This window comes from Rhea americana, unplaced genomic scaffold (genome assembly GCF_003343005.1).
Source record: "Rhea americana isolate MKP2758 unplaced genomic scaffold, rheAme1 scaffold_147, whole genome shotgun sequence".
NCBI classification, from domain to species: Eukaryota; Metazoa; Chordata; class Aves; order Rheiformes; family Rheidae; genus Rhea; species Rhea americana.
This window is the reverse complement of record NW_028185561.1, coordinates 1,594,513-1,620,199: the sequence shown is the minus strand read 5'-3', so window position 1 is coordinate 1,620,199 and position 25,687 is coordinate 1,594,513. Positions and strand designations below refer to the sequence as shown.

The window sequence follows — 25,687 nt, the reverse complement described above, 5'->3', positions numbered from 1 at the left end:
GTCTCTCCCTGCGAGTCTCTCCCTGCGAGTCTCTCCCTGCGAGTCTCTCCCTGCGAGTCTCTCCCTGCGAGTCTCTTTTGCGTGCTTGTAAGTACTTTGTAAAATACAGTTTTGCTAGGTCTAATATTCTTCAGTGTGTATACATAGTTACATAGTACATTGCTGCGATGTCTTAATAATAGATGAAGGTGGAGCATCATTGCAATATAAAATAGTCCAGGGATGAATTAAAAAGAAAAAGTGATCTAGTTTTTTAGCTTTTGGTAAGATTATTAAATGCATCCTGCTGAAAAATAAATAATATTGCTGTGGTAGTAGCAAATATGGAAATAAGCTAAATTTAATTTCTAAAAAGTTTAAAATCAGCAATATTTAAAATTCTGTGCAGATTTTTTTATCCACCTAGGCCTGACCCTTTAGGTCAGTTGCAGACAGAATTCTYATTAAAGCCTGCAGAGGCTTTCTCTGCATCAGATCTGCAACATTTATCTTCTAGCACCACAAGCTCTAGGCTAATAGAACTATTATTTTCAAAGTGTTTTGTCATCATGAATCAAACTCATGTGAATGTGTAAGTCTTACCTCTACCTCCAGTGAAGCACTGCATTAGATATATCTGGACTGACTGTAGGTGAGTTGTTGTGTTGGGATTGCACAGAGATCCTACCTCAGTTGTATTAATGCGATACAAAGGCTGGCTAACTAGCTTGAACAAGGCACTGTGCTGCTAAATTGTTTCCAGTTTGAGGTTCTCGTTCTGACCTACCTCAGAATCTGTATTGTGCTTTCTTCAGCAACATAAGACAGATGAGCGGAAGACTAAACATATASTATACATCTGTTATCTGATTCTTATTTCCAGTGCATCTTATTGCAGAAGCTGAGAATTCTATATAAAGCCAGTTTTCACTTGGTTTGGTAGATTAATGGTAAACAGCAGAGGCTATTTTCATCTGTTTGGCTGAGAAAAATAAAGCACAATTTAACTAAACTTGTTCTAGGCATTCTAGGCACATTTGAACTCCTGTTTCTTCAGCTTTAAATCAGGATGTGTAAATTATGATTCAAGATAGTGTCTTCCGTATTTGATAGGTTAAAAACTGACCTCTAACTAATATCCTTTCTACTTGCTTTCTTCATTTAAATGATAAAAAGRAATTGGATAATAAGAATTCCTATCCTGTTTTCTTATCTGTTTGTTCTTGCTGTTTSTCTTACTCGTCAAGATTTTCAAACCAGATTTGTTAAACTGGGAAAAAAGAAGAAAATGATGAGAAGCCATGCTGAAATAGTTGAAAATAATGAACAAAAGWTTCCCCATTCAGATTTCCAGTCTGGTATTTGATTGAATATGTTTAGCTCAATTTATTTAAAGTCAGCGTGATATTACGACTGTTTCTTGTACAAAATCCTTTTTACATAGTTCATTTAACCCTAATATTCTTATAAAAGCAAGCTGCCACTTACTTCGTTTGTCATTTCTGAAAGAAACTAATAGCCACGTACACTTTTGTTCTATCATCTTTACCTCTAGTGAGGCAGGAGGATAGACTGTATCAAACGTCAGCCAATGTGRGGAGAAAAATCATGAAAATCTGGAAAAAGCTCAATACTGTTAACAAACTATTATACAGAAAAATCTGTTTTCTGTATTTCAAACTTAAGAAGTATTAATGTTTTTTGTTCTGTTTGTATAAGCTCAAAGTCTCCAGTCAGACAAGTGTTCTRTGTATTTTTTTCATTATTATTGATATGATTCTTTTCCCTCTGTTGAGCACTAGGTTGYTCTGTGCCTGCTGCCCTGAAATAGAAACAATGAAGTACTTGTAGTAATGACAAATTAAGTTGTTCAATCTGCAGAGTAATTTTAGTTAATACTAACCTGTTAGTAACATCGGTGATTAACTTAGTAGGTACYAGGTTAAATGTGGCTTTGGTTTCAAAGTCAAGCAGATCCAATAATATTTTGGAGAGCTATGACAAAGAAATACTTGGCGCTTGGTCTTTAGAGTAATGTTGATGACTCCCTAGCCTATAGAACATTTCCCTTGTGTTAGCTTTCTAGAGAGTATRTGCTGTCCTGTTTTCATAAGCTTCCTTCACATAAAATAATTACAAAGCATCTCAGTCTGGGACATATATTCAGTTTTAGTGTTTGTTTCTCAAATTAGGCTTAACATTTGGAATATTAGCAATCAGAGGAATTTTGGAATTGCCTTTTAAATTACCATTTTAATATGGTGATCTGGTGTTTGCATTATTTTTAATGAAAGGCAATTTGTCAGTCTTTTAAGTTTCCCAGTAAATGTGGCAGAATAAAAAGCTCCCACATGAGCGATGCGTCACTTGATGGACTTGAGTGTTGGTCAAAGGAATAAAGCACACCTGTATTGGATTGGGCAGGATTTCATACCTGTTCTTTCTGTCTTTCAGCTCACATCTGCCATATGATTATCAGCTTCTTCAGTCATCTTGCGTGTTTCTGAGCTGTATTAGCTTCTGATCATATCTCCTCCTCGTCCTGTTTCTAGGTAGCAGCAGTACTTTGCTAGGTCCCCTGTACRCTCTTTGCTCTCTCCCGTATCCAGGCAAATTCACGTGGTCTGTAACTAAGAGCTTGCTCTGATTTGGCCAATTTAGAAGTGTTTCCCCCCRCCCCGACTTTAACGCTTGAACAATGGAAAGCCTCTTTCAGTGCAGCTGGCCAGCCTAACATATGTGGAATGTATGCTGGGAATACCATCTAGGTCCCATGAGAAAGCAGCTCTCAGCAGAGGTACTGTTATCTGGAATTACATTCCACTAATATGAATGGACTGTATTTGATTGCAGTGGCAATTAAGCAAGCCCTAACAAGAATTTAAGGGAGCGATATGCTGTTCTTGTAAATGACAGTGATAGAGACAGTAGTAATTCACATCTTACCTACCTAAATTTTTCTGCTTTTATTTGAACCGACTTAGATGCTTTCTTCAAAAAATTTTAGTACAGAACTTTTTATTGTTGAAGTAGTTGTATCAGTATTATTTTTGTCTTCACATAATACCATAATACATTGAGTTCCTAGAACAATGTATTTGGACACAAGATATTTATGGAATAAGAAGTAATTTATCTTTTAAAAATAATTATCACTTCTGAGAATAACAATAACATTTTAACTCTTAATTTTTAGTTTTGCTACAAAATTGTAGATAATTCAGTTTTCAAGAAACTAGATTGTATCACTTTTTGAGAAGTGGTCATTTGYATTCTCATATCTTATTTTTCTCTTTATTCCCTGTCCATTGTATATGAATATTCATAAATGTTTTATGTACGCTTAAAAGYAGTTCCCCCTAAACCTTCTTCCAGTGCGTGTCGCAGCAAGGCTTTGTCCAAATTCAAAATGTTGGAGAAATTTCATATGGACAAGAAAGATGCATATTTAAACAAAGAAGAAGGAAACCTCACTGACAGTCCAGGCAATTCTGAGGGTAACATATTTACTGTGTCTTTTATAGTATTACAAAACAGCAGTTGCTCAATTCTGAAGGTTCTGGTCAAGTCRGGAGGGGGGAAGCTACTTTTTAAATAGATATCTGTTGTCATATCTAAATGTTTGAGTTCTTTTGTATTCACATTCTTAAACTTTTCTCTGGAATTGTGATGGTTAGAAATATCTTTCTAAATGAAAATCAGGCTCTTATCTTAATTGATTTCAAGGGGTAAGACTTTAAGGAAGAATAACATATATGCTGAACCTTACAAAGTATTGCAAAAATTGACAGTAAAGGAAAGGGCAGTGAAGTCTTTGGAGCTTGAGGAGACTGCTGCTTCAAGAAATTTTTTTGTAATAAGTAACAAATATCCCAGTAAAATAAACCGCTCTAAGTCCCTCAGAAGTCAGTAGGACCATCCTAATAGCCAAAAAACACAGTGAAAATATAGATGCTACAATCCATCTAATTTGATATTTTTTCCASGTTAGATGGATTTCTCAGAGATCAGACTGAGTAAGACTTGCCTTCATTAGCAACAGTAGTATCACTTGTAATGTGTGTTTTAGGATAGTTTATCTAGGAATTAGGAGTGGCTCATTAGTTCAGCTGACTGAGCTGGCTGCAGAACAACTTCTCATTTTCAGATTGTTGTTGGAGATACTATTTTTAGAAAGCTGTAATATGATTGAACTGGAAAAAAATACTTAGATAGCATATATAAATCCCATGGAAAGTGTCTCCTCACTTCTTTGGCCTCCCCCTCTTCCTTCCCCCCAAAAAAAATCTTGTTCTATTAGAATTTCTGGATATCTTTGTTACTGAATCATATTCCCATCTGTTTTCTTGTAAATCTTATGTGGAAGGGCAGTGTCAACTTATCTTAGACTCCACTGATATATTCCTGTTTAAAGAGAGTGTGATGAAGGTTCAGCAGGATTCTGGTTCATTTAAAGTTCTGAAAGGAACTTGTGACCCAGCTGAAAACAGACTCCTGTTTGCTGTCTTAATTTATCCAAATAGCACTCAAATGATGTTATTTTGTGCATTTAGCCGTCACAGAAATTAATTACTTCCACTTTTTCACTTTGYACAGCACTTCGAGCTTTCCATTTCATAGTTTTCAGTGTAGTAGCAAAATGATTTTTGTTTAACTGTTAGCTTTGTATAAATGTGGAACTGGATCTTAAGTCTTTGATATTTRCTTCTAGCGTCATAGGTGAGTTCAGCTCTGTATTGTGGGGGGAATAAGCTAATGTTAGATACAGCAACGTGCAAATCACTTACGAAATGTTAAATATTATGCACTTGGGCTCCCAGTAGGCCTAAGGGACCCTGACTGTAAAGGATTGGCTTGCAAGTCAAGAAACAAGCTGTTCTGCTGCTTAATGAGGAGGCTGTTAATTAGAATGCATGTGCTAAGCATTGGCCATTAGGGAAAAATAAGGAGAAAAAGTGTTGCGACTTTTAACCTCGCCCTTACTGTGGGTACCTTTTCAGTACTGCAGCAAGAGGGCCCTTCATTCTTAAGATACAGGCAAATAAAACAGTTGTTTAAAGGAACTGAGTTGGACTTCTGCTTAACTATGGAAGAGAAAGTAGTTGTGCTCCATGTATGTAATAGCTTAGAGGAAAAGCACTTGACCAGCATGTGGAAGACCGATTTAGTTTCCTTCACTTGAAAGTTTACTGATTATGTGCATCTTCTGCAATCCCTTACTGCCAAGAAATGGGCTTTTGTCAGTATCTCCTCCTAAAGCTATGTCCTTGCGCAAAACATATCGATCCAAACATCACTTGACCAGAGAGCAAGAACAAGTCTGAGTTTATTTTACTGACTGGAGATTCATCTTGGAGAAGGCAAAGATGGTGTCTGCTGTCTTCTGTGAGAACTATTAAATCAAGTCTTTGGATAAAATGCATGAACATCTTTTCTTCCAGCCATTCTCCTAAGAATTCAGGCCTAAAAGTGTGTGTTTTGGGGGCAAGTGAAAGGAACTTGGTGGTGTTTATTTAACTAGTGCAATATTTGATTTGTAATTTTTCCTAAGGGAAGTGTATAAGACAGTGTTCTGATTGGGAGTAGAATTCATTCACAGAGTTATTTAGTAAGGTAATACTGAACCCTTGCAAAAAGAAAGCAACTGCACATTGTAATTTGGAAGCAACTGCACGTTGTAATTTTGAAGAGCTGAAGTTGTATGCTTGTAATCTTGGTTACTGTTTTTCTCCTTAGGTTGTTTAATTTGCATTCAAACAAGAAATACTAATTTCTGTGCAGAGTTTGTATGTGTGGTTATCTTCAAGTCAGTTTTCCCAAATGTTATGCCTGCCGCATGCTGAACTTCAGTCTTGTGTGCAAATATGAAGAATAAAAAGAAAATGTATGTAACATTAAGAATGCTGTAATTAAACTGGTTATACATGTCTCATAAGAGAAACAAAAGTTAAATGAATGTGATTTGTAAGATTGTCATCTAAAAGCTATTTGTATGACAYGTCAGTCTTTTAGTCATTTTCCAGAACCCTCAATCTTAGTCTCATATTGCAACTGCAAAGATGTACAGTCAGCAATATTGCAACTGTTTTTCTAGGAATGTTTGGAAGCAATGGAAGCTTTGTCAAGCTACAGAAGACTTCACAGCCTGTGGGGGAAGCTGATGAGAACACGCATGCAGAAAAGATGCTGTTTCAGAAAAGCAATGGGGTTTCTGTCTCTTTAAGTATAGACAGCCTGGAGACAAATGGTGAGAACTGAGAGCAACCGTTTCATGAGGTTAGCTAGACCTAGGCAAGTTTTTATTACAAACCATTTTCATTAATACATTGCAAGTCAGGATTCTTCAGTTCTGTCAGTTGCATCCAGTGAATTGATGGCTTCTGATGCTGGTGGTATTTCATGCCACTAATATATTATGAGCTGTATCTAGCTGTAGTTAACTATTATGGCTATTCTATGTAAATGTGCTGTACAGTCATTACTAGTTTGTTCTGTGTTTTGAAATTTAGATTCAATTGTAGCTTCTGGGCCTAATCAAAGTATAATGGGAGCTGGATTGGATACCTTAGAAGAACAAGAAGAAAAAGAAACGTTCTTTGCCAAACTTGAACGAGAAGCATCATCTACTATTGATTACTCAAGATTAAATAAAGAGCTGGATTCCAACGATTCTGTAATACTAGCACCATTTGTACGGTAATGTATAGAGAAAAGAAAAGTTATAGACTCTTATTAATGAACGTGTGCGATTTGGGCATCTGAATGCCGTGGTCACTGAGATCTTGYGGGACAAGATCTTGTATAATTTCAATTGGTAAAGCTGCTATTTCTGTAACTTGAGACAGAAGTGATCTTAAATAAGAGAAAAGAGTAAGGTGAGAGTGTGACTCTTTGGACAAACCTATGTAGCCTTGTGCGCAACTCAATAGTGTCAAGTTGATTCAATATTTATTCTTAATTATAAGGTGCAACTAAATAAAAAGAGTTATCCACTGGTAGTAACTAGGTAGTAGATCAGGAGGAATTCTGTTTTTCTAGGAATATTGGAAGCAATGGAAGCTTTGTCAAGCTACAGATCCCTTAAGGCATGATACAACAAATGAATCTGGAAGAACAATACAAAATAATCTTCATAGACTAAGGCAGTTGATGTATAACCAGTAATTATATTCAAACTTCTGCAAGAATAATGGGCAAACAGACAGTTCAGGCTGTCATCACTTAAAAAAAGGGCTAAAACCATGAAGGAAATGTCCAACATGAGAGTACTTGGAGAGTCAGAGTTCTGGAGAGTTTTAAATAAGGGCAAAAACTTTAACTCTACTAGAAGAAGAGAGATAAAGGAGAGAAAGTCAGAAACAAACCTATGATTAAACTTTCCTTGAGAAGCTAATGTACATGTAAGGGAGAATGGAGAAAGGAGGTGGCTTTAGGAGTTGCTTTGACAATTTTATCTATGGACAGTTGTAAAAACATCAATACTTTTTTCTTTAGATCACTGCTGACATTTACCTTCCTTTTTTTCCTATGATTTGATATGATGGAAGAAATCATGTTTTAAATTCACATTTATTTTTATTGCTAACTGTAAGAAATATCAAAATTTTGTGGGGTAAAAAAAAATACTTATTTGCTGTCCAGGACAGTAACATTTTAAGTTTGTTTCTCTCAGAAATGAAAAAAATGAAAAAGGAGAAGAGGAATCGGTACATGAAGAGAAATCTGGTAATGCTATCTTTCTAAATTATGCATTTGAAAATTCTTGCCTATTTCTTGCACGTTTATGCTAAGAGTTGGAAGAACTTCATTATACTGAATTAAAAAGAAAAAAGAAAGCTGAGGAACAGTGCTCCAGTCAAAGTGCAAACACTTTAGAAAATTTTACAACAGGGCAGCAGAGGGTACACCATGGTTCAATGTAATTTGAAGGCCTAGAAAGGGAAAATCATACCTCAGTCTGATAGGGTATTCTCTACTTGGTGTTGCGTATGGAACTAGTCTGGAAATTTGATTCTTCCTGGGTTTCAGATTGACAAAACAGTATAGTATCCTTACTGAACTTCTGATTTTTCTGAAGTTTTCTGTTCTGAGTAATACTTAAACCAGTTGACTTCTGTTCCCTTATCACTATGACCACTGAGGGTGAAACCATCTCAGTGCTAATATAATTTTCACACTAATGATTTGCATTTATCTGCAGCTCTTCTATCAGATTTTGTCTGCTTTTGTATTATGACTGTGCAGCTGGTGTGCAGACAGAGTGGTGTTTTGGGGAGGGGGGAGTTTTTTGTGGAGTGAATATTTAGTCTATTGGCTCATGTCTAAAAGACAAACAGCAAAAAGCTGTCCAACAAAAACTGAAGAAAAATGATCGTGTTGTTGAAACACTTCTCAGTGTTTGGGGGTTTCCAGTATTTTAAGTCTGTCACCTTTCTTATTTTTGTTCCTTGTTTTCATGCCTGGGTTTAATTTCTGTGGTCTGCAGCATTACTCTACCTGACCTTTTCCTGTATTTCATGGTCCTTTTTTTTTCCTCTACTCTCCACACACTGCATTTCTCTCATCCTCCCTCTTTGTCTTTCATTTGGCATTTCTCTTTATACCACTCCTCCTTAATATATGCTAAAGAGTTAATTTGTTGCTTAAAATTACAGCAATAATCTTTTCAAAATCATAAATTAAACTGCATTTTCAAGAAATCCTGTTGTCAGTCTTGAATTTCCCAGACATTTGAAAGGTTATAGTTGTAAACCTTGATCACAGTAGATCTTTTCTTCTTGAAGTCTGATTGCTGTCTAGATTACAAGTGATTCTGATCGTTGTAGCAGAAATACMACGACAACTTTTTTCTAAATGAAACAGTTGAAATGACTGGAGGTTGTTGTGGTCAGTACGGTGAAACTGATACTTTTGATTTTTAGGAAAACATTTTTGCTTCTGTTAAATACCTGAGATGATCAGCTTGTTTTTTTTTTGTGTGTGTGTGTGGGGTCTGGTGGKTTTTTTTTGTTTTGGGGAGGGGGTGGGTCGAGGCCTTGCTAAACTGCAATTTCATGAATTAGAAATGAAATTAATAAAAATACATGTGCAGGAATTGTATAAGCACCATGTATATCTAAGTCACTGTGAAAGAGCTATTTTTCACATTGAGGCTTTTTCTTTCTGTGAGCATGCTAATCAAACTTCTCACAGTCCAAAACCAAAGCAAATGCTGAAATAAGTGCCTCTTCATAGTGTAGCGTTTACATACGATATTGAAGGATGATGGGTCAGTTGCTTTCCTCCTGCATTTTGACACCAATACGCTATACAACTAGAAGCATTGCCCAACACTAGTTTTAAGGGTTACAGTCAGTGATGCCAGTGAACATGGGAGCTTAGTGAAGGAGAGATGTCAGGGATCTAGGTAACTGTAGGAAAAGCATTTGGTTTGTTTGTAAAATTCCTCTTCTGATATGCTTGGGTTTTAAATAATGCTAACTCTTGAGAGCAGCTGTTTGGCCACTGAAGCTGATTAGAGGGAGCAAAGCTACAGATACAGTGCCTGAAAATACTGGAGTGGTCAAGGTACACATATGGAATACCTCATCTGCTAGTGGGGAAATTGCATTATTTCACCCTAAACTGAGAGTTACTGAACAAAAGAGGTCAATGCAAGGAGGCCATGWGGGTTCAGAGATACGGTATATCTGACCATAGGACAAATTTAATTTGAATGTAGAGGTACTGTGTGTGACTTTTACTGTGGGTGTTTTTTTTATGCCACACACAATCTCAAAACCCTTCCGATGTCTTCACGAAAGGAATAGTAGCAGCAGTAGCTTCTTAGTGGAGGGACTGCAGAACAAGAGGAAATAGCTTGCCTTTTTATTGCTGTATCTTCTTTAAATATTCACTCTATTTGATGCTTCGTTTCATTTTTCAGGCAGCTACAGTGAAGATTTTGAAGAGGAGACAGATGTTAATCCTGCCTTTAAAACTGAAGAAAGTCAGGTAAATCAGAACACGAAATCAAGAGCAGATTTAAATTTAAATAGGTATAACTTTACTAAGACTTTATTGTTCTATAAAAAGTATACACTTTCTAGTGATCTGATGCTGAAAAGATTAAGTTCTTCACCAGGACTGCTGCTTACTCGTCCTTTGCATTAAGAACTGGAGAGGGTAGCACAGAAACGAGGAGCTCTCATTGGAGCCTCGGGATGGGGATGATTAACCTCYCACTTTGGAGCTAGTGAGGTGGTATCTCTACCAGCAAGTGGTAGAGCCTGATAGAAGCTGTAGGGAGAAACAGTTGGGACAGAGGACCTGATACTTACACTGTGAGAACTGTGGTGATATTACTACAGACTAGCTTAGTCTGGTCTTTTGGAGTGAACACCTTTGGGTKACTGGACACATCAGGAGGGGGGTATCAGAATACAGAGTATAGAGTATTGAGGACCTGTTGGCATTCCAAGCAGAGTTTTAGAGAAGTGTAAATTCTTGGAGCACTAAAAGCTGCATTAGTTCTTWGTTTTTGGAGCAACTTTTAAAGTTTAAGGATTTTTTTTTTCTGGAAGTTCAAAAAGTAGTATTCCTTTTCTTTTTTTCTTTAGGAGACAAACACTGGCATGCTGGCTAAAGGTAAAATACAAACTTCAGTCAGTAGGAGAATACTAATTGTACTGAAACTTTCTTATCTGATTTTTTAGTTCGATTTTTTTTTTTGAGTCTAATTTTATTGTGTACTATTGAAAGTCCATTGGACTGAAGCGGTTAAAAATAAATCTGCATGTCAGGATTTTGTGGTTATCATTAATGTGTTTTTTTGTTCTATTGCATCTAATCAGTATTGAGATTTTGATGCTTGTGGTCAGAGTTACTGCTTTTAATGGCATCAGAATAATGTTTTTCCAGGATWAGAGTATCAAGATGAGCTTTGATATGCTCCTACTTCCACTGTAGACAAGGTATAAAYGAGAGAACTTTTAACGTTTTTCTTCTTGCATTCAGTTGTGTTACTTGATTCACAAGATTCAACTACGGAAATTCAGAAGGTCACTGAAACAGCAGATAYAGCTCTAGGTGAACATTATCAGCCTCAAGAAGCTACTGGAACTGAAATGAATGAAATGGGTGAGGCTGCTTTTTAAAAAAACATATTTTAGCAACAGATGGTTCTGGAATATTAGCAATGTGAAATAAGGTCATATATTGTCAGTGAACATAAAGTATTTAGTTTTTAGTAAAAAATCTTGAGAAGGAAATATTTCAGGGAAAATCAGTATTCCTATAGGCTGCCAGAAAGCTACCTTTTTATACTTGATTACCATAAATTTGCTTTTGGCATTGTAATCTGTTGGTGACTTRAATGTGCTTTCCTTAGGTTATTGACCACAGCTAAAACTGTGCTTTGACAGCGTTGAACACAATCAAACTGTTGTATGAAGATCAGTTTGAGAATGTACCCTRTTTACATCCAGAATGTGACTCTGTGGGATCTATTAAAATAGTCATCTCATATACTGTTAGTTTTAGAAATGAGAATTTGTAAACAAATGCATGCAAACTGTAGATGAGGCTATTTAAGGTACTGTAGCATGTACTGGTTAACAAGACAACTGTTCAATTTTATGGTAGAAATTAGGATTTTTTTTTGTTGTTTTTCTCAGAACTGAAAATGCTTTTCTCACCTGATAATAGTCAGAGCTAGTAACTGATAATATAGGCTGCAGTGGGTTGCTTCCCAAAACAGAAAATTCTGTAGCATCTCTTATGAGCCTGCATTTTTTTTTGGCAGGCACTTCTTATGGACAAACTACTAGCGACATTGAAGCGTTACACCAAGCGTATCATCACATCAATCAGTCTTTGGGAGACACCGATGAGCAAAAAGTGCATGCTTCTGCAATGGCAGTCTCAGAATGCTTAGTGCAAAGTGTTTCACAAAATAATGAGATCTACTCAAAAAATATGTCAACTACTGAATCAGGTAAGTCTCAAAGGAAGACAAAGCTGTGATTTCCCAGCTGTTTTCTGATATTSTTTTGTCTAGGTTAAAGAGCTCTAGTACTTTCAATTACATTACTAAGGACAGAAGCAGGAATAAGCTTTGAACTGGCTTTCTCACTTAAAATATATAGCTTTTACACACTGGAGAGGTGTGATGATGAAATAGGTATCAAACAAAAAAAATCTTGAAAGTAAACCAAGCAAATCATTCACATTCAGTACATTGATTCCATTCTCTGTATTACATGAAAATTGAAAAAATGACATGTATTACATAAGCATGTAAAATGAGTGCATATTTTAGCAATAAGTCTTAGAATGGTTAGAAGGAAGACATGCATCATACAAGGATGTAAAATGAGTGAAGGAGTGGTACCTTTTAATATTCCTTTTATTAAATATTTTTAATATTCACCTCTTACAAGTGCGTTTTATAAGATCTTTTTAATTTATTATTTTGCACTTACTAGATTTACCTACTGTAGAAGAATTGATGAAAMCTTTTAAAGGAGATTCATGTAATGCCAAAGGTTTTGATTTGGAGCCTGAAAGGTATTTATTTCAGAATTTTTTTTTTTAAGGATTGTAATAACTTGAATCCATTAACTCCTTGTGAACAACAACTCACAAAATCACTTCATCTGTCATTTTGACTAATTAAATTCTGAAATTTCATTATATTTTACAATGACACTATGGTGCTTGTGGTGACTTGTAAAATGAATATACAGTATTAATTTGTTTAGACTAGATTTTTCCAAACAGCTTCGTGTGATAAGCAGAAATGGTGGCAGCAATGTCTTCTCTGTCAAATCATTTGGAAGAGTGTCCTCTCTACAGTCCTACTGCGTTCCCAGCCTTCTGCTAATCATCGGGGGTGGTTCTCCATATTTGGAATTCAGGCCACATTCTAGCATAGCTTTCCAATTTCCACAATCTGTGAAATCATCACTTTCTCTTCTTCTRCTCACTGTGACTCTCTGCTAACGTGTGCTCCATACCTCCTCCTGGTATTTTCCAGCTCTTATGTTAGAGMATAAAGTGCAGGCCCTGGAGCTGTCAAGAATAGGTTATGCTTTGCGAATGAGTTTGGGGTGTTTAACGTGCAGTTGCACCCAGCAGATGTTACCATTCATCGTTTCCACTAGCATTAATTCTATGCTTGCAGGTGTTCACCTTGTAACCCAGTTCAGTACCCACAAAAGCCGTCACTGCTGGGAAATGGTTCTCTTTCCACATTGTGGAAGTGAATCTTTATCRTAGTCTTTTTAGCTTTTTAACTGAATCAGATAGAATGTTATTCTTAAGTAGCTAGTGTCTCTTTCAAAATCAAGCAGTCTTTATAGATGATACCTAAAGGGAAAATTGCCCTTTTTTTTCTGCTGTGATAGAAATGCAAAGGACAGAAGTCTTGTTATACCTGACTTTATTCCTTTCTTTTTTAGTCCTGTGAAACTGACAGGCAGCACAGCAAATGAACTTGTCAACCACTTGCCGTTTAAAGAGCATCAGAATAACACAGTTTGGGAGACAAACTTATTGGAAAAATCTAACAGAGAAGAGAGCATCTTTTCTCAGACAGCTGTGAATGAAGACAGCCTTCAGGGGGCGAATGAGAAAGAGGCTGAAACTAATGAAATACAGCCCTGTTCACTGAGAGAAAAGATGGTACAAGACTCTCTGCTTTCACAACAGGGCAGCAAAACTAATCAGGTAAATAATGTCAAACAGTTTTTTTTTTTTTAATGTATTTTCAGATCAACTATCACTTGAAGATTACACTCTGTTTAGGAGTTGAGAAATTGTTTGTGTTTTTTCTTGAAACCCTTAAGCAACAGAATGGTTGAGGTTGGAAAAGTCCTTCATCTAGTCCAACCCCTGTGCTCCACCAGGGTCACCTAGAGCACATTGCACAGGATCACATCTAGGCGGGTTTTGAATATCTCCAGAGAAGGAGACTCCATAACCTTGTCCAAAGGGGCAACCTGTGCCAGTGCTCTGTCACCCTCACAGGAAAGATATTTTTCCTCATGTTCAGATGAATCTTACTGTGTTTGTGCCTGTTGCCTTTTGTCCTGTCACTGGACACCACTGAAAAGAGTCCAGCCCCATCCCCTTGACACCTCTCAAGGTATTTGTAGACATTGGTAAGATCCCCTCTCATTCTTCTCTTCTCCAGGCTAAACAGGCCCAGCTCTCACAGCCTTTCCTCATAGGAGAGATGATGCTCCAGTCCCCTAATCATCTTCACAACCCTACGCCAGATTCTCTCCAGTAGTTCCATGTCTCTCTCGCATTGGGGAGCCCAGAACTGGACACAGTATTCCAGATGTGTTTTCACCAGGGTTGAGTARAGGTGGAGGATCACCTCYCTCAACCTGCTGGCAATGCTTTTCTTAATGCACCCCAGGATACCATTGGCCTTCCTGGCCACAAGGGCACGTTGCTAGCTCAGGGTCRACTTGTTCACCAGAACTCCCAGGTCCTTCTCCRCAGAGCTGTTTTCCAGCAGGTCAGCCCCTAGCCCGTAGTGGTACATGRGGTTATTCCTCCCTACATGCAGGACCCTGCACTTGCCTTAGTTGAACTTCATGAGGTTCCTCTTTGCCCAGCTCTCCAGCCTGTCCAGGTCTCTCTGAATGGCAGCACAGCCCTCTGGTGTGTCAGCCACTCCTCCCAGCTTGGTATCATCAGCAAACTAGCTGAGAATGCGCTCTGTCCCCTCATCCAGATCATTGATGAAGAAGTTGAACAGGATGGGACCCAGTACTGAGCCCTGGTGGGCACTACTATCTACAGGCCACCAACCAGACAGTGCTGCTGATCACAGCCCTCTGAGCTCTGCCTTTCAGCCAGTTCTCAATCCACTGTCCACTCATCTAGCCTGCATTTCCTGAGCTTGCCTATGTTAYGGGAGTAGGATGTTATGGGAGACAATGTCGAAAGCCTTGCTGAAGTCAAGGTAGACAACATCCACTGCACTCCCCTCATCTCCCCAGCCAGTCCATTCCATCCTAGAAGGCTATCAAGTTGGTTAAGCATGATTTTCCCTTGGTGACTGTATGCTGGCTACTCCTGATCACCTTCTTTTCATCCACATGCTCAGAGGTGACATCCAGGATGAACTGTTCCATCACCTTTGCAGGGATGGAGTTCAGACTGACTGGCCTGTARTTTCCTGGGKCATCCTTCTTGCCCTTTTTGAAGACTGGAGTGACTTTGGCTTTCTTCCAGTCCTCAGGCACCTCTCCTGCTCTCCATGACCTTTCAAAKAWGGAGAATAGCCTAGCAACAACATCYGCCAGCTACCTCAGTACTCATGGGTGCATCCCATCAGGGCCCATGGATTTGTGGGTGTCAAGTTTGCCTAAAAGATCTCGATCCTACTCAACCAAGGGAAAGTCTTCCCTTCTCCAGCCTTTCTCTCATGTCATCAGGGTGTGGGATTCCTGAGGGCTGACCTTGGCAAAGAAGACTAAAGCAAAGAAGGCACTCTGCCTTCTCTGTATCCTTCATTACCAGGGCACCCACCCTGCAGGTGGTAGTGGCACCCATCCACAGCCGCGGGCCCACATTTTTCCTTTTTGCTACCGATGTGCTTGAAGAAGCTCTTGTCCTTGACATTCCTTGCCAGATTTAATTCCAAATGGGCCTTAGCCTTCCTCRTCGCATCCCTGCATATGCTGACAACATTCATATATTCCTTCCAAGTGGCCTGTCCCTTCTTCTACATTCTGTGTACTTTCTTCTTCTGTCCAAGTTTTGCCAGGTGCTCCTTGGTCATCCTTGCAGGTCTCCTGCCCCCTTTGCTGGACTTCTTACTCATAGGGATGCACTGCCCTTGAGCTTGGAGGAAGTGATGCTTGAATATTAACCAGCTCTCTTGGACAACCCCTCCCTTCTTTCTAGGGCCTTAGCCCATGGGATTCCTCCAAGTAGGTCCCTGAAGAGGCCAAAGTCTGCTCTCCTGAAGTCCAGGGTTGTGATCCTACTTATTGCCCTGCTTCCCTCATAGGGGATCTTGAACTCCACTATCTCGTGGTCACTGCAGCCAAGGCTGCCCCCAACCTTCACATCTCCAACCAGTCTTCCTTTGTTTGTTAGTACCAGGTCTGGCAGGACACCTCTCCTCAATGGCTTCTCCACCACCTGTGTCAAAAAGTTATCATCCGTGCTGTGCAGGAGCSTCCTGGACTGTTTGTGCCTAGCTGTGTTGTCCTTCCAGCAGATATCGGAGTGGTTGAAGCCTCCCCCACCATGAGAACCAGGGGTTGGTAATCATGAAGCTACTTCCAGCTGTCTGTAGAAGGCCTCATCAACTTCCTCTTCCTGATCAGGTGGCCTCTAATAAACACCCACAACAGCGTTACCCATGTTAGCCTGCCCTTTAATCCTTACCCATAATCTCTTGATTTACTCTTCRTTCACCGCTAGGCAGAGCTCGAGACATTGCAGTTGCTCTCTCACATAAAGAGCAAGTCTTCCACCTCATCCTGCCTAAAAAGCACATAGCCATCCATGACAGCGTTCCAGTCACGTCAGCTATCCCACCATGTCTCTGTAATTGCAGTGAGATCACGGCCCTGCAACCACACACAGATCTCTCAGTTCTTCCTGTTTACTTCCTGTGCTGTGTGCATTGGTGTACAGGYGTTTTATAGAGGTAATCAAGCAAGCAGCTACCCAAAGTTACCTTTGTTGCTGTTAGAGGTAGCAAAATCCAGTGGAATTTGGCACCAAAAGGGTTCTCCTGCCTCAGCTTTGTACACTCAAGTTTGCCACAGTTCTTGCTAGTAGCAAAGCTGAGCATGTACTCCCATTGCAGAGGGGCTTGTGTGAACACCCAAAGGCTCAGAACAGAGTGCAAGGGGCTCATGTGAGCATACAGAGGCTCAGGCTGGAGAGCACACCCACGCAGAGGATAGTTAGCAATGGAATTCAATAAGAATACGGGATAGACTGCAGTGATCAAGGGTAGGGCCTAGTCAGAGGAGCAGCAACCTATTTACATGTGGACAGCTACTATTATCCCCTTTTCCCTTTAGTTTCCCCACAGTTGGTCTTTCCTGRTCAACCTTAGTCCCTCCCTTTCCCTAGATGTCCCATAATTTCCACACATTCCCACARTCCTGTCAAAGCATCCCATAACCAGACTTGCACAATCCCCAAATTCTCTTCCCCCTGCGTTGCATGAAAAGCCCCACGCCGCTTTAGACAATCATCCCTTCAGTTCACAAGGCATTGCAGGGAGAATCCTTTTTGGTTGACTGAACTCAGTGGCTTTCCCGCCAGGGACAGCAGGCTCAGCATTCTCCTTTGATTGTCTTAAGAGCTGTGTGTTCTGTTTTCRCTGATCCAGGTGAAGGTGTTTTCTCTGCCTCTTGCTGTTCTGCTGATCACTGCTGTGTCTCTGTATTCACTGTGATTAGCTGTCAGGTTACATGACTAAAGGCTAATGCCCCTATAGTAGAAAGCCACTTCCCAGAATGTTCAAAAAAGTATTTTGTATTGGTTTATATTGTGCATACTCCTGAGGTATGAAAGGATAAGAAATTTGGCAAAATAACATATTGCTCATTTGATGAAAAGCATTTTTTTTCTCATATCTTTTCTACTGCTCTAGAATCTTACTGTTGTGTAATCCTAGTAACTGGTTCTATATTCTGCTGTATTAGTGGAAGTTACCTTCAGACAACATTAAAAACTAAAATTTGTTTTTAAAAAAAGTATGTTCTGTTACAGGCACTTCAGTCTCTTTCCTTGAAGGATGAAAGACTGGAATCAATGACAACGAAACARACATTGTACAAGAATGTCAGAAGTACACCTTTACATAAAAAGAGATCTTCACATGGTCCTCATGGATTGGTTAGGAGTTCTGGATATGGGAAGTCCACTTCTCTTCCCAAACAGCCTTTTCCATCTAATGAAAAGAAAATACAAAAAGAAACTTTCAAAAAGACGAGCGTGAAAGCCAAAAGTCCACCAGATAAAGCAAGATCTAAAGGTAATTCTGTCTTAAAAGGTCTGAGTTTTACTTTTAGGAGCTAGAGAACTTTGCTGTTCATGCTTCCCACGCACAAAAAAATAAAAAATTCAAAATGTTGGAGAAATCTAGGAACAAACACAATGAGGTGTTGATTTCTCCCTCCTCCYACTCTCCCAAGTATATCAGCATGAAGTTGCTGGAGAGGAGGCTTTTGAGTAAAGCTATTGCACTGTAGTCTTGTTTGATTTGCAGTCGTGTGTCACCACTACCTACAAAACTTTCCTGCTGTTCACCAGTAGAATTAAAACAATAGGAAAAGCTGATGTTCAGGAAWAAGTATCTACATATTGCATTTTTTTTTCATTCTAGTAAATGCAAATATTGTTAACACTTCTACGTGATGCTCCCTGTTCTCGGCCTCTTCCTTTTATYTGTTTTCCTAGAATACAAGGAAAGCATTAAAAAAACTTTAAGTTCATGTCCATTGTTGTAACAATAAGAAAACACCATTTTTTGATTACTGACCTCTTGCTTTAAGGATTGCTTTTTATAATTCCATTCAGCATATTCATGGACCATGTTTACTATCTCGGAAGCATGAGAAAATAACTCTCCAGGTGTTGAGGTTTTAGCACATTTCAATATCATGTAATGCTTTTAAAAGCCTTGCAAGCAGTGTTGGGAAAACCTGTTTAGGATTATATGCCCCTCCTAGGGAGATGCTTCRGTGTGACAGCTGTCAAACTAGAGACACTACTACTACCTAGGGCTAGGAAGGGAATGGGGTTGAAGCAAACAACTGAGATCTTAACTGCCAGGATGAAGGGAGCAGCTCTGTGAGATGATAGTGTAAGAAATGTAAAAATTATTAAATTTGGAAAATGATCATTTTCCTGTTTTGGGGGGGTAAGGTATTTCTAAGCGGGAAGTCTTAGCTTGTATTGTTGCAGGCAGAAGTGAAATGACAGTTGTAGTTAGTATCCATATTTCTGAAGACTAAGCTATAAATAGTTACATATGTTAGTTGCTCTCTGAGGTGTGATCTTTCCTAGTTTTTTTACRTTCCACTCAGGTTGCTACTTGATGCAACAAGTAGGTGTTCTGTCCCTTTGCATAGCATCTCCACTGCAAAGTCCACTTCAAAAATTGCTGCATCAGATCTTCACCATAACTTGAAATATGTTGTATCTGTGTCAACTTAAATAGTTGACCATTCTTAGAGCAGATACCTGACTAATCTTGTTTCATGAAGGATTTATTATGCACCTATTCACTTTGGTTTTGGTTTTATCTTTTTGTTTTGCTTTGTTTTTATTTTGTTTTTTAGTAAGTAACTGATGTCTGCTACATTTTTCATGATGCCTCGTTGCGCTCACGTTTCTATATTTAATTCAAAATCTTGGCTGCAGAATACTTTAGTTGTATGCTCAAGGGAGGGATCACAGGGATGGGTCAGGTGAATATATTTTTACAAGGATGTTATAAAGAGCAATCTTCTGAATATAACTTTATCCTATTTTACCTTGTGCGTAAATGAAGAAGGCTTATTTGCTACTAGGATTATAAGATCTGCAACGAAAGAACCAACTTCGAAGGAGAGTATTAACGAAGTTACGTCTGGCCAGTCGGTTGTTAGTAGTCGTGTGCAGCAGGTTGTGGACTCTGGCAGGCAGTATCCGCATGTAAGTGATAATTAGTGTCACTCCTAATTACAGTATGAAGAACTTGGCTTGCAAGCCTACTTTGTCAAGACCGTTTGATAGGTATCTAATTATTGCAAGATTGGCAAATGCTGAAATATTGCATAAAGACTTCTTTTTAATCAAATACTGTTTTGCTTTTAAAATGTGCAAGTATAATCATACTGCTTYTCAGTTGCTTGGAGAATTCTGTTACATTGATTCTATATACTTAAACTTGTGATGCTTGTTTAACTTATTAAAACCAATTATCTTGAGAGGGGCATAATTTTAAATGTAACTTGCAAGTAAAAGTATTCTGTCAAGAATATTAAATAGTACTTCTGTTTCTTTTTTCTGCTTCTGTTACATTGAATGTTTTGAAAAAATCTTCTGATTACTCTAAGATGACTGAATTTGCAGCACAATGATGCATTTTCCTTCTGTCTTATAAATTTTAAAAACATTTATTTAATGAATCCCTAGATCATTGCTGCTTTTCAATGGGCAAGATGTATAGCAGAATAATTCTAATAGCTTTGTAGTGGTTATAGTCTCCAAGGGGTGTTTATTTCTTGTTATTTGTTTTGGGTTTTTTTTCCCACATATGTGTTTAGGAAATGGGAAAGTAGCTCATTAAGAAGAAAAACGTGCAAGATGTTTTGCTGTTAGAAGGGGTGGGGGGGGGCTTGGTCGGTTGGTTTTGTTTGGTGAGGTCTTTTTTCCCCTCGAGCACATTATATAGTTGCCAGGAGTTGGACAAGACAGTCAAAATTGTTTGCAAGGGGTTGGGAATCCTCAGTAAACACCTGGCTGAGCATAATGTTTCCCTGAATTTCTGTCTACTAGGACTTAGCATTTTCTCCTATCAAAAGATGTGAGAGAGAACTGTATTTGCTAAGACGAGCACAAGTTGCAGAGGAGGAGTTGAGTACAGCTCGTGATTTGATTCAACAGCTGACCGACACAGTTTCACAAAAGAAGCAAGAAATGGAGGCAAAGATAATAGAACTGAAAACACAGCATGAAAAAGAGCTCTCTCAGCTGGGTCAAGAAAACTATGTTCTTCAGAGTAAGGTGCTCTATCCAGAGTAGAGTAAGGTGCTCTGTCCAAGCTTGTCTTCTGCTACTGCAGAACAGGAGAAGCATTGGTCCAGAATATTCAGTGATGTTATTTGAGATGAGTTGTTAATGAGAAGAAAATGCAAATCAGCAATATATGCATAAATATGTACATGTGTACTGTCTGTTACATTTATTGCCCATAAGACATGACCTTTTTTTCTACAGAGATAGTTATGTTATCCCAGATTCTCTTATTTAGCTATTTTCAGAGTTCTGCAGCAGACTTTTCGCAAATATTTAACCCATTTTATGTAAAAAATGAATAACTGTTTAAGAGGTACCACTCGTTGCGGCGAAGTAGGTAAATACTATACCTCCTTTGTTACTTTGCATTTTTCTATGTTGTGTCCTGACTATATAGCATAATTATATTCCCAGGSTTATTCCACTATACTTGCCTGTCTAGATACATAAGAATGGAAAAGAGGGAAGTATAATTTTATTGTTAATTTTTCCCAACCTTACTATATTGTATTCCTGTTTTGCATGAAAGCAGAACAAAGAGCCAGTGTTGTTATTGGCTCAGGTCTTAATGTATATTGAATTATTTATAACATACTCTGAATTTAAAGTATAATCTTGTAGAGAATTCTATATTGATAATACAGCTTGTGTGTATGTTTCTTTCTGAAAGTTAAGAAGTGTGGAAGAGCTGACTAAAGGAAAGAGATGGATCCATGATACAGCGACCGTTCCTATCACTGAAGAAAAATTGACACAAATACAGAAAGAAATTCAAGATCAAGAGGTCATTATTCAAGGTTATCAACAGGTATGCTACACAGCATATTATAACTTTTTCCCAATTACATGCAAATGTTCTAAACTGTGAAAATAAGGTGACTTCTCAGTTGAGAAAAGGAAGATACTTTACAGCCAACAAAGAACCAAAACCTTTTTGTCCAAAATGTAGTAGAAAAATATAGTATTTCTTAGCAATATTATAATTCTGGAGTGTTCCATTTTTTAAGATGTGTTTCATATATTAAGAGCAATTGACTGCAAGGAACCATATTAGTATGCCTAATATTACTCATTCAGTTAAATATAGAAATAGTGCAAGCTTCAATGACCTTTTTGAATACTTACAGCTGTAAAATAAGATTGGTTAGTTTGACCAGCTTTCAGGGTAGTGCTCAGCAGCTTTCAGTAGTAGAAGCACAAAATCTTGCCAGCATGGCTGTGGAGCTCCCAAATTGGTGAAGCTTTTTGTCCACAGAACTGGAGCATGGGCAAACTGAGCTGTGGTCTGTCTGCACCCATCCTTGTATGTGCTTTTAGAGTATAGTTAGATAGCTTCGCAGAGGAGCTGCCCTAGGAGAACAACTCCCTCCTGCAGTGAGCAGACACTCAGATTGCAGAGTTTACCTTATAATATTTCAGGAAAAAGCTAATGGAAGTAGATAGGCATTTTATAAATGTGGTAATAAAACTTTTAGTATTTGCTTCCACTACTGGAAGGTTTCAGAAGGCAAATTGTAGACATCACAGACAATGGTTTTTGAATGGCTAAAAGGATAACTTATGAACATTCTTTGTCTGTCTCATCTTAGGAAAATGAGAAGTTATACAAACAAATGAAAGAGCTACAAATTCAAAACAAGATAAACGAGGAACAAATGTTTAARGAGAATCAATGTTTAATGTCTGAATTAATAGCCCTAAGGTAGGCTTATTTAAATATTTGGCCTAAAGTCTCTATAGTTTTCATTCATGCTTATTTATTTTTGTTTAGGAAGAATCACTAACTACAGATAGAGTCTGTCAGTATGGTGTTGTTCATACTGCTTCTTGGTTTTACGGTTTTGTTTTTTCTTTTCAGATTTGATTATTTTGATTACAGGCACTTAATTCTTAGGTCTGTAAGATCAGTGAGAAGACTATGGGAAGGCTACGTTCTTACATAGGGGAGAATATTTCAGTACCAAGATATAAGCATCCCTATTTGTATCAGAATGAGTGCAATATGTGTACTGTACGGTCTGGTAATACAGCTGATATACAGCTCTGTTCACATATCAAAATGTCTTGGTATTGTTTTAAGGTGTATGGTAGATCAGGAGTCGCAACAGATCCTGGCAGTGGAGGAAGCACCAGGTTCACTACACTTAAGGATGAAAGGATACTTAAGAGAGCTCTAGGTCCCAAAAGATTTGCATTCTATGCCAGTAGYTAGGAAAAAAAAACCTAGCAACTGTTTTATTCCTAATTTACTGATATCTGCTTGTGAGAAGCCCTAGATGAGTTTTGCTGATGCCGAGTAGGTTTTGGTTCCAGCTGTCGAGTAGTCACAACACACAAGTCTGTTAGCTTGTGTAAGGTGAACAGATTTCACTTTACATATTTTGATCAAAATTTTTGTTTGTTTAAAACTGTATTGTGAAGTTGTTCCTACTTTTGTTTTGAGCCTACACAGATTAACTTTATAACGCCAATTTTGTTTTTTGTTTTTTTCAGTAAGCAACTGTAGTATGCCGAATTGCCACATTGCATAACTGTCTTTGCTGTCCTTTTTTTAGAGAAAAGATGAATACAACTTATATCCAGTCACATGTAATGCAGGGTCCAGAACCAGCCAGAAATCGGAGTTTCACAGAACTGATTTCAGAGCTTCGAACAGCACAGGTAAGACCAAACCCATCATTCACTTGTTCATATAAACAACACATAATCATCAATACAGTAGTATTGTAAATAATGTAAATTTTAAAAAGTGGATCACATTGCTATTTCTACAATATTAATCATTTGCCACACTTAGTTATTAAATATTATGAATGTCTTGTCAAATGGACTCTCAGAAGTAATCCCCTAAGTCATGAATTCACTGAAAGAAGGGTCCTGTTGCCATGTTCAGTGGCAGTTCTGAAATATCTTGTGAGAGCTTGCAGAAAGTAGTGATCTGCAGGCATTTATAACTTTCCACCTGAAAAGACAGATCTTGGAGATTGCTTATCACTACTCTTTACCAAATAAGTTTTATCTAAAAACATGGGAGTGGAGAGAATCTACTGTTACTCGCTCATGTCACTTCTTTTGTAGTCCTACAGGTGCTTTTGTTTTTGAGGGAAAGTGCTTAGTAAGCTTCATGTTAAGAGTTTGGGGGGATTTTTGTTTTGCTTACCGTGATCAGGGGCTGTTCTGGCATGCAGTTCTCTGAGGGTTAGGCCAGAAGCTAAGCTGGTTTCTAAATGGTAAGGTGTGCAATAAAGGGAACAAGTTGCAGTGGGCTTCAGGGATCAGGGGAGTTCTTCTGGTCTGATGGAGCTAACTTTAGGCTGTACGACCCCCAGGGCTTCTCCAGTTCCTCCCAAATAAGTACTGCTGCTGGAATTCCCTGTCTCTAGGTCCAGCCAGTAGTGAGGCTGAGGCATATTCCAAAGGTGGAGACATGCATGCAGGTAACACTAACATGACTGACATCAGGTAACGCAGAGCACAGTGCGTTTGCTGACACGCACAGAAGCACAAATAGCACAAACAAYGTGATCCTGCTGAGCAATCAGGATAGGGGTTTCCTAGCAGTCACACACAGGCAGGCATATGGATCCCTGCATTTCCTCCAACTAGCCCTGCACACCTGATCTGTCTGGTGGCTGGCCCCCAATTCCCAATCCTCCTGTAAGGACTAGTGTCCCTAGACTGATGGGCTCCTATGACCCAAGGCCCCCCAACTCCAGACAGTCGCATCTGGATCTCTTCTACTCACCAGCTAGTCTGACTTGTAGTTTGATAGTGGTTATACAACTATACGCAGAACAGAGAGGATGCACAGAAAAATGTTGAGAAATAGAGCATAATAAGATAGGATAAACTGCAGTTGGGCACAGGGCTCAGCCAAGTATACTGACCAGCAGTGTACTTGCACTCAACTAGACCACTTTATCGCCCTTTCTCTCCATTTTCCCATGCTTGTTCTTCCACTGTCACTTTGATTCATCCTTTTCACTGCCCTTGTCTCCTCTCTGATAAAACAACACACCGCTAATTACTTTTTCCCACTGGTTCCACTTTTTCTATATCTGTAACCAAGTTTGGTATTTCTGATAACGTTATATAGGTCATCTTGGTCTTGTATGCTATTGCTGGCATGATTATCTAGCTAAGGCTGGTCTTGCAATGTTGTATTCCCCAAAAGATTCCCGAAGATCCTCTCCAATTTTCTGCAAGTTAGACCTTTTCTGATATAGCTCTCTTTAACCACTTAGCACCATAATGAATCACCAGATTTATCTGCATTCTTGACGGCTTCTCACTGTTAATTTTATATGTCCTGTCTGTCTGTTTCAGTTTCATGTGTTAAACCTCAGGCCAAGACCTAGCCATCTGTCAGCACACCTTAACATTGTGCCTGCTTTCATCTCGTGCAGATGTTATTCACTCTCTTCTTACTCTGTGTTCATAGCTACTCCCTGGTAAACTGATTAAGGATATTTTTACAAATCAGTAGTTGAAATTACCTCTATAGTGTGCAGTAGGTGTGCCACTCCTGACTGCTTGGTAAAGATATTCTCTCTAAAATAAAGGTAGAGATGAGGAGGTGTCTGTCCTTACACTTTCAAAGTTGTAGAAGCTAGGTTAGGCTTTCAAAGTTGTAGAAGCTAGGTTAGGCTGTCTTTACAGGGCTAAGCAATTAAAAGAACAAAACTCAGTCTTGTACTCAGAATAAGGCCACATATTTCCAAAGGCAAAACTTTCTCATTTTGTGAGAAGGATCACTTAAAATCGAAGAATAGTGTTGGCTGTAGGAGAAGACAAGCAGGCAGAAATCTTTTAAGACAGCAGCTCTTTTGAGACTTGACTTGTTCTGTATAGTCTTGGAAAGATGAAAAAGCTTGGAAAGAGAAGCTTCACTTAAATTTTAGTTTTGTGAAAAGGTAGTACTGATACAGTAACTTGGACAGACGGGATGAACTGTATG

General features: G+C 38.6%; 1 protein-coding gene across 3 annotated transcripts in view; it reads left to right on the top strand.

Annotated features, from left to right (window-relative positions):
• Positions 1-25,687, top strand: part of CEP162 (centrosomal protein 162) — a 49,683-nt gene that overhangs the window by 8,822 nt on the left and 15,174 nt on the right. The window contains exons 1-17 of one of the 3 annotated variants that reach the window (XM_085299204.1): positions 2,252-2,531; positions 3,355-3,476; positions 6,074-6,226; positions 6,489-6,675; positions 7,652-7,704; positions 9,905-9,972; positions 10,578-10,605; positions 10,975-11,097; positions 11,762-11,953; positions 12,444-12,525; positions 13,419-13,686; positions 17,716-17,980; positions 19,502-19,644; positions 20,491-20,718; positions 21,401-21,538; positions 22,320-22,432; positions 23,286-23,391. In XM_085299204.1, the coding sequence (XP_085155330.1) occupies positions 3,389-3,476; positions 6,074-6,226; positions 6,489-6,675; positions 7,652-7,704; positions 9,905-9,972; positions 10,578-10,605; positions 10,975-11,097; positions 11,762-11,953; positions 12,444-12,525; positions 13,419-13,686; positions 17,716-17,980; positions 19,502-19,644; positions 20,491-20,718; positions 21,401-21,538; positions 22,320-22,432; positions 23,286-23,391 (2,235 nt within the window). In that variant the 5' untranslated portion in view covers positions 2,252-2,531; positions 3,355-3,388. Of the gene's footprint in view, positions 1-1,226; positions 1,338-2,251; positions 2,532-3,354; positions 3,477-6,073; positions 6,227-6,488; positions 6,676-7,651; positions 7,705-9,904; positions 9,973-10,577; positions 10,606-10,974; positions 11,098-11,761; positions 11,954-12,443; positions 12,526-13,418; positions 13,687-17,715; positions 17,981-19,501; positions 19,645-20,490; positions 20,719-21,400; positions 21,539-22,319; positions 22,433-23,285; positions 23,392-25,687 lie in introns of those variants that run through there. The other 2 variants (XM_085299205.1, XM_085299203.1) reach the window with 2 other exon arrangements.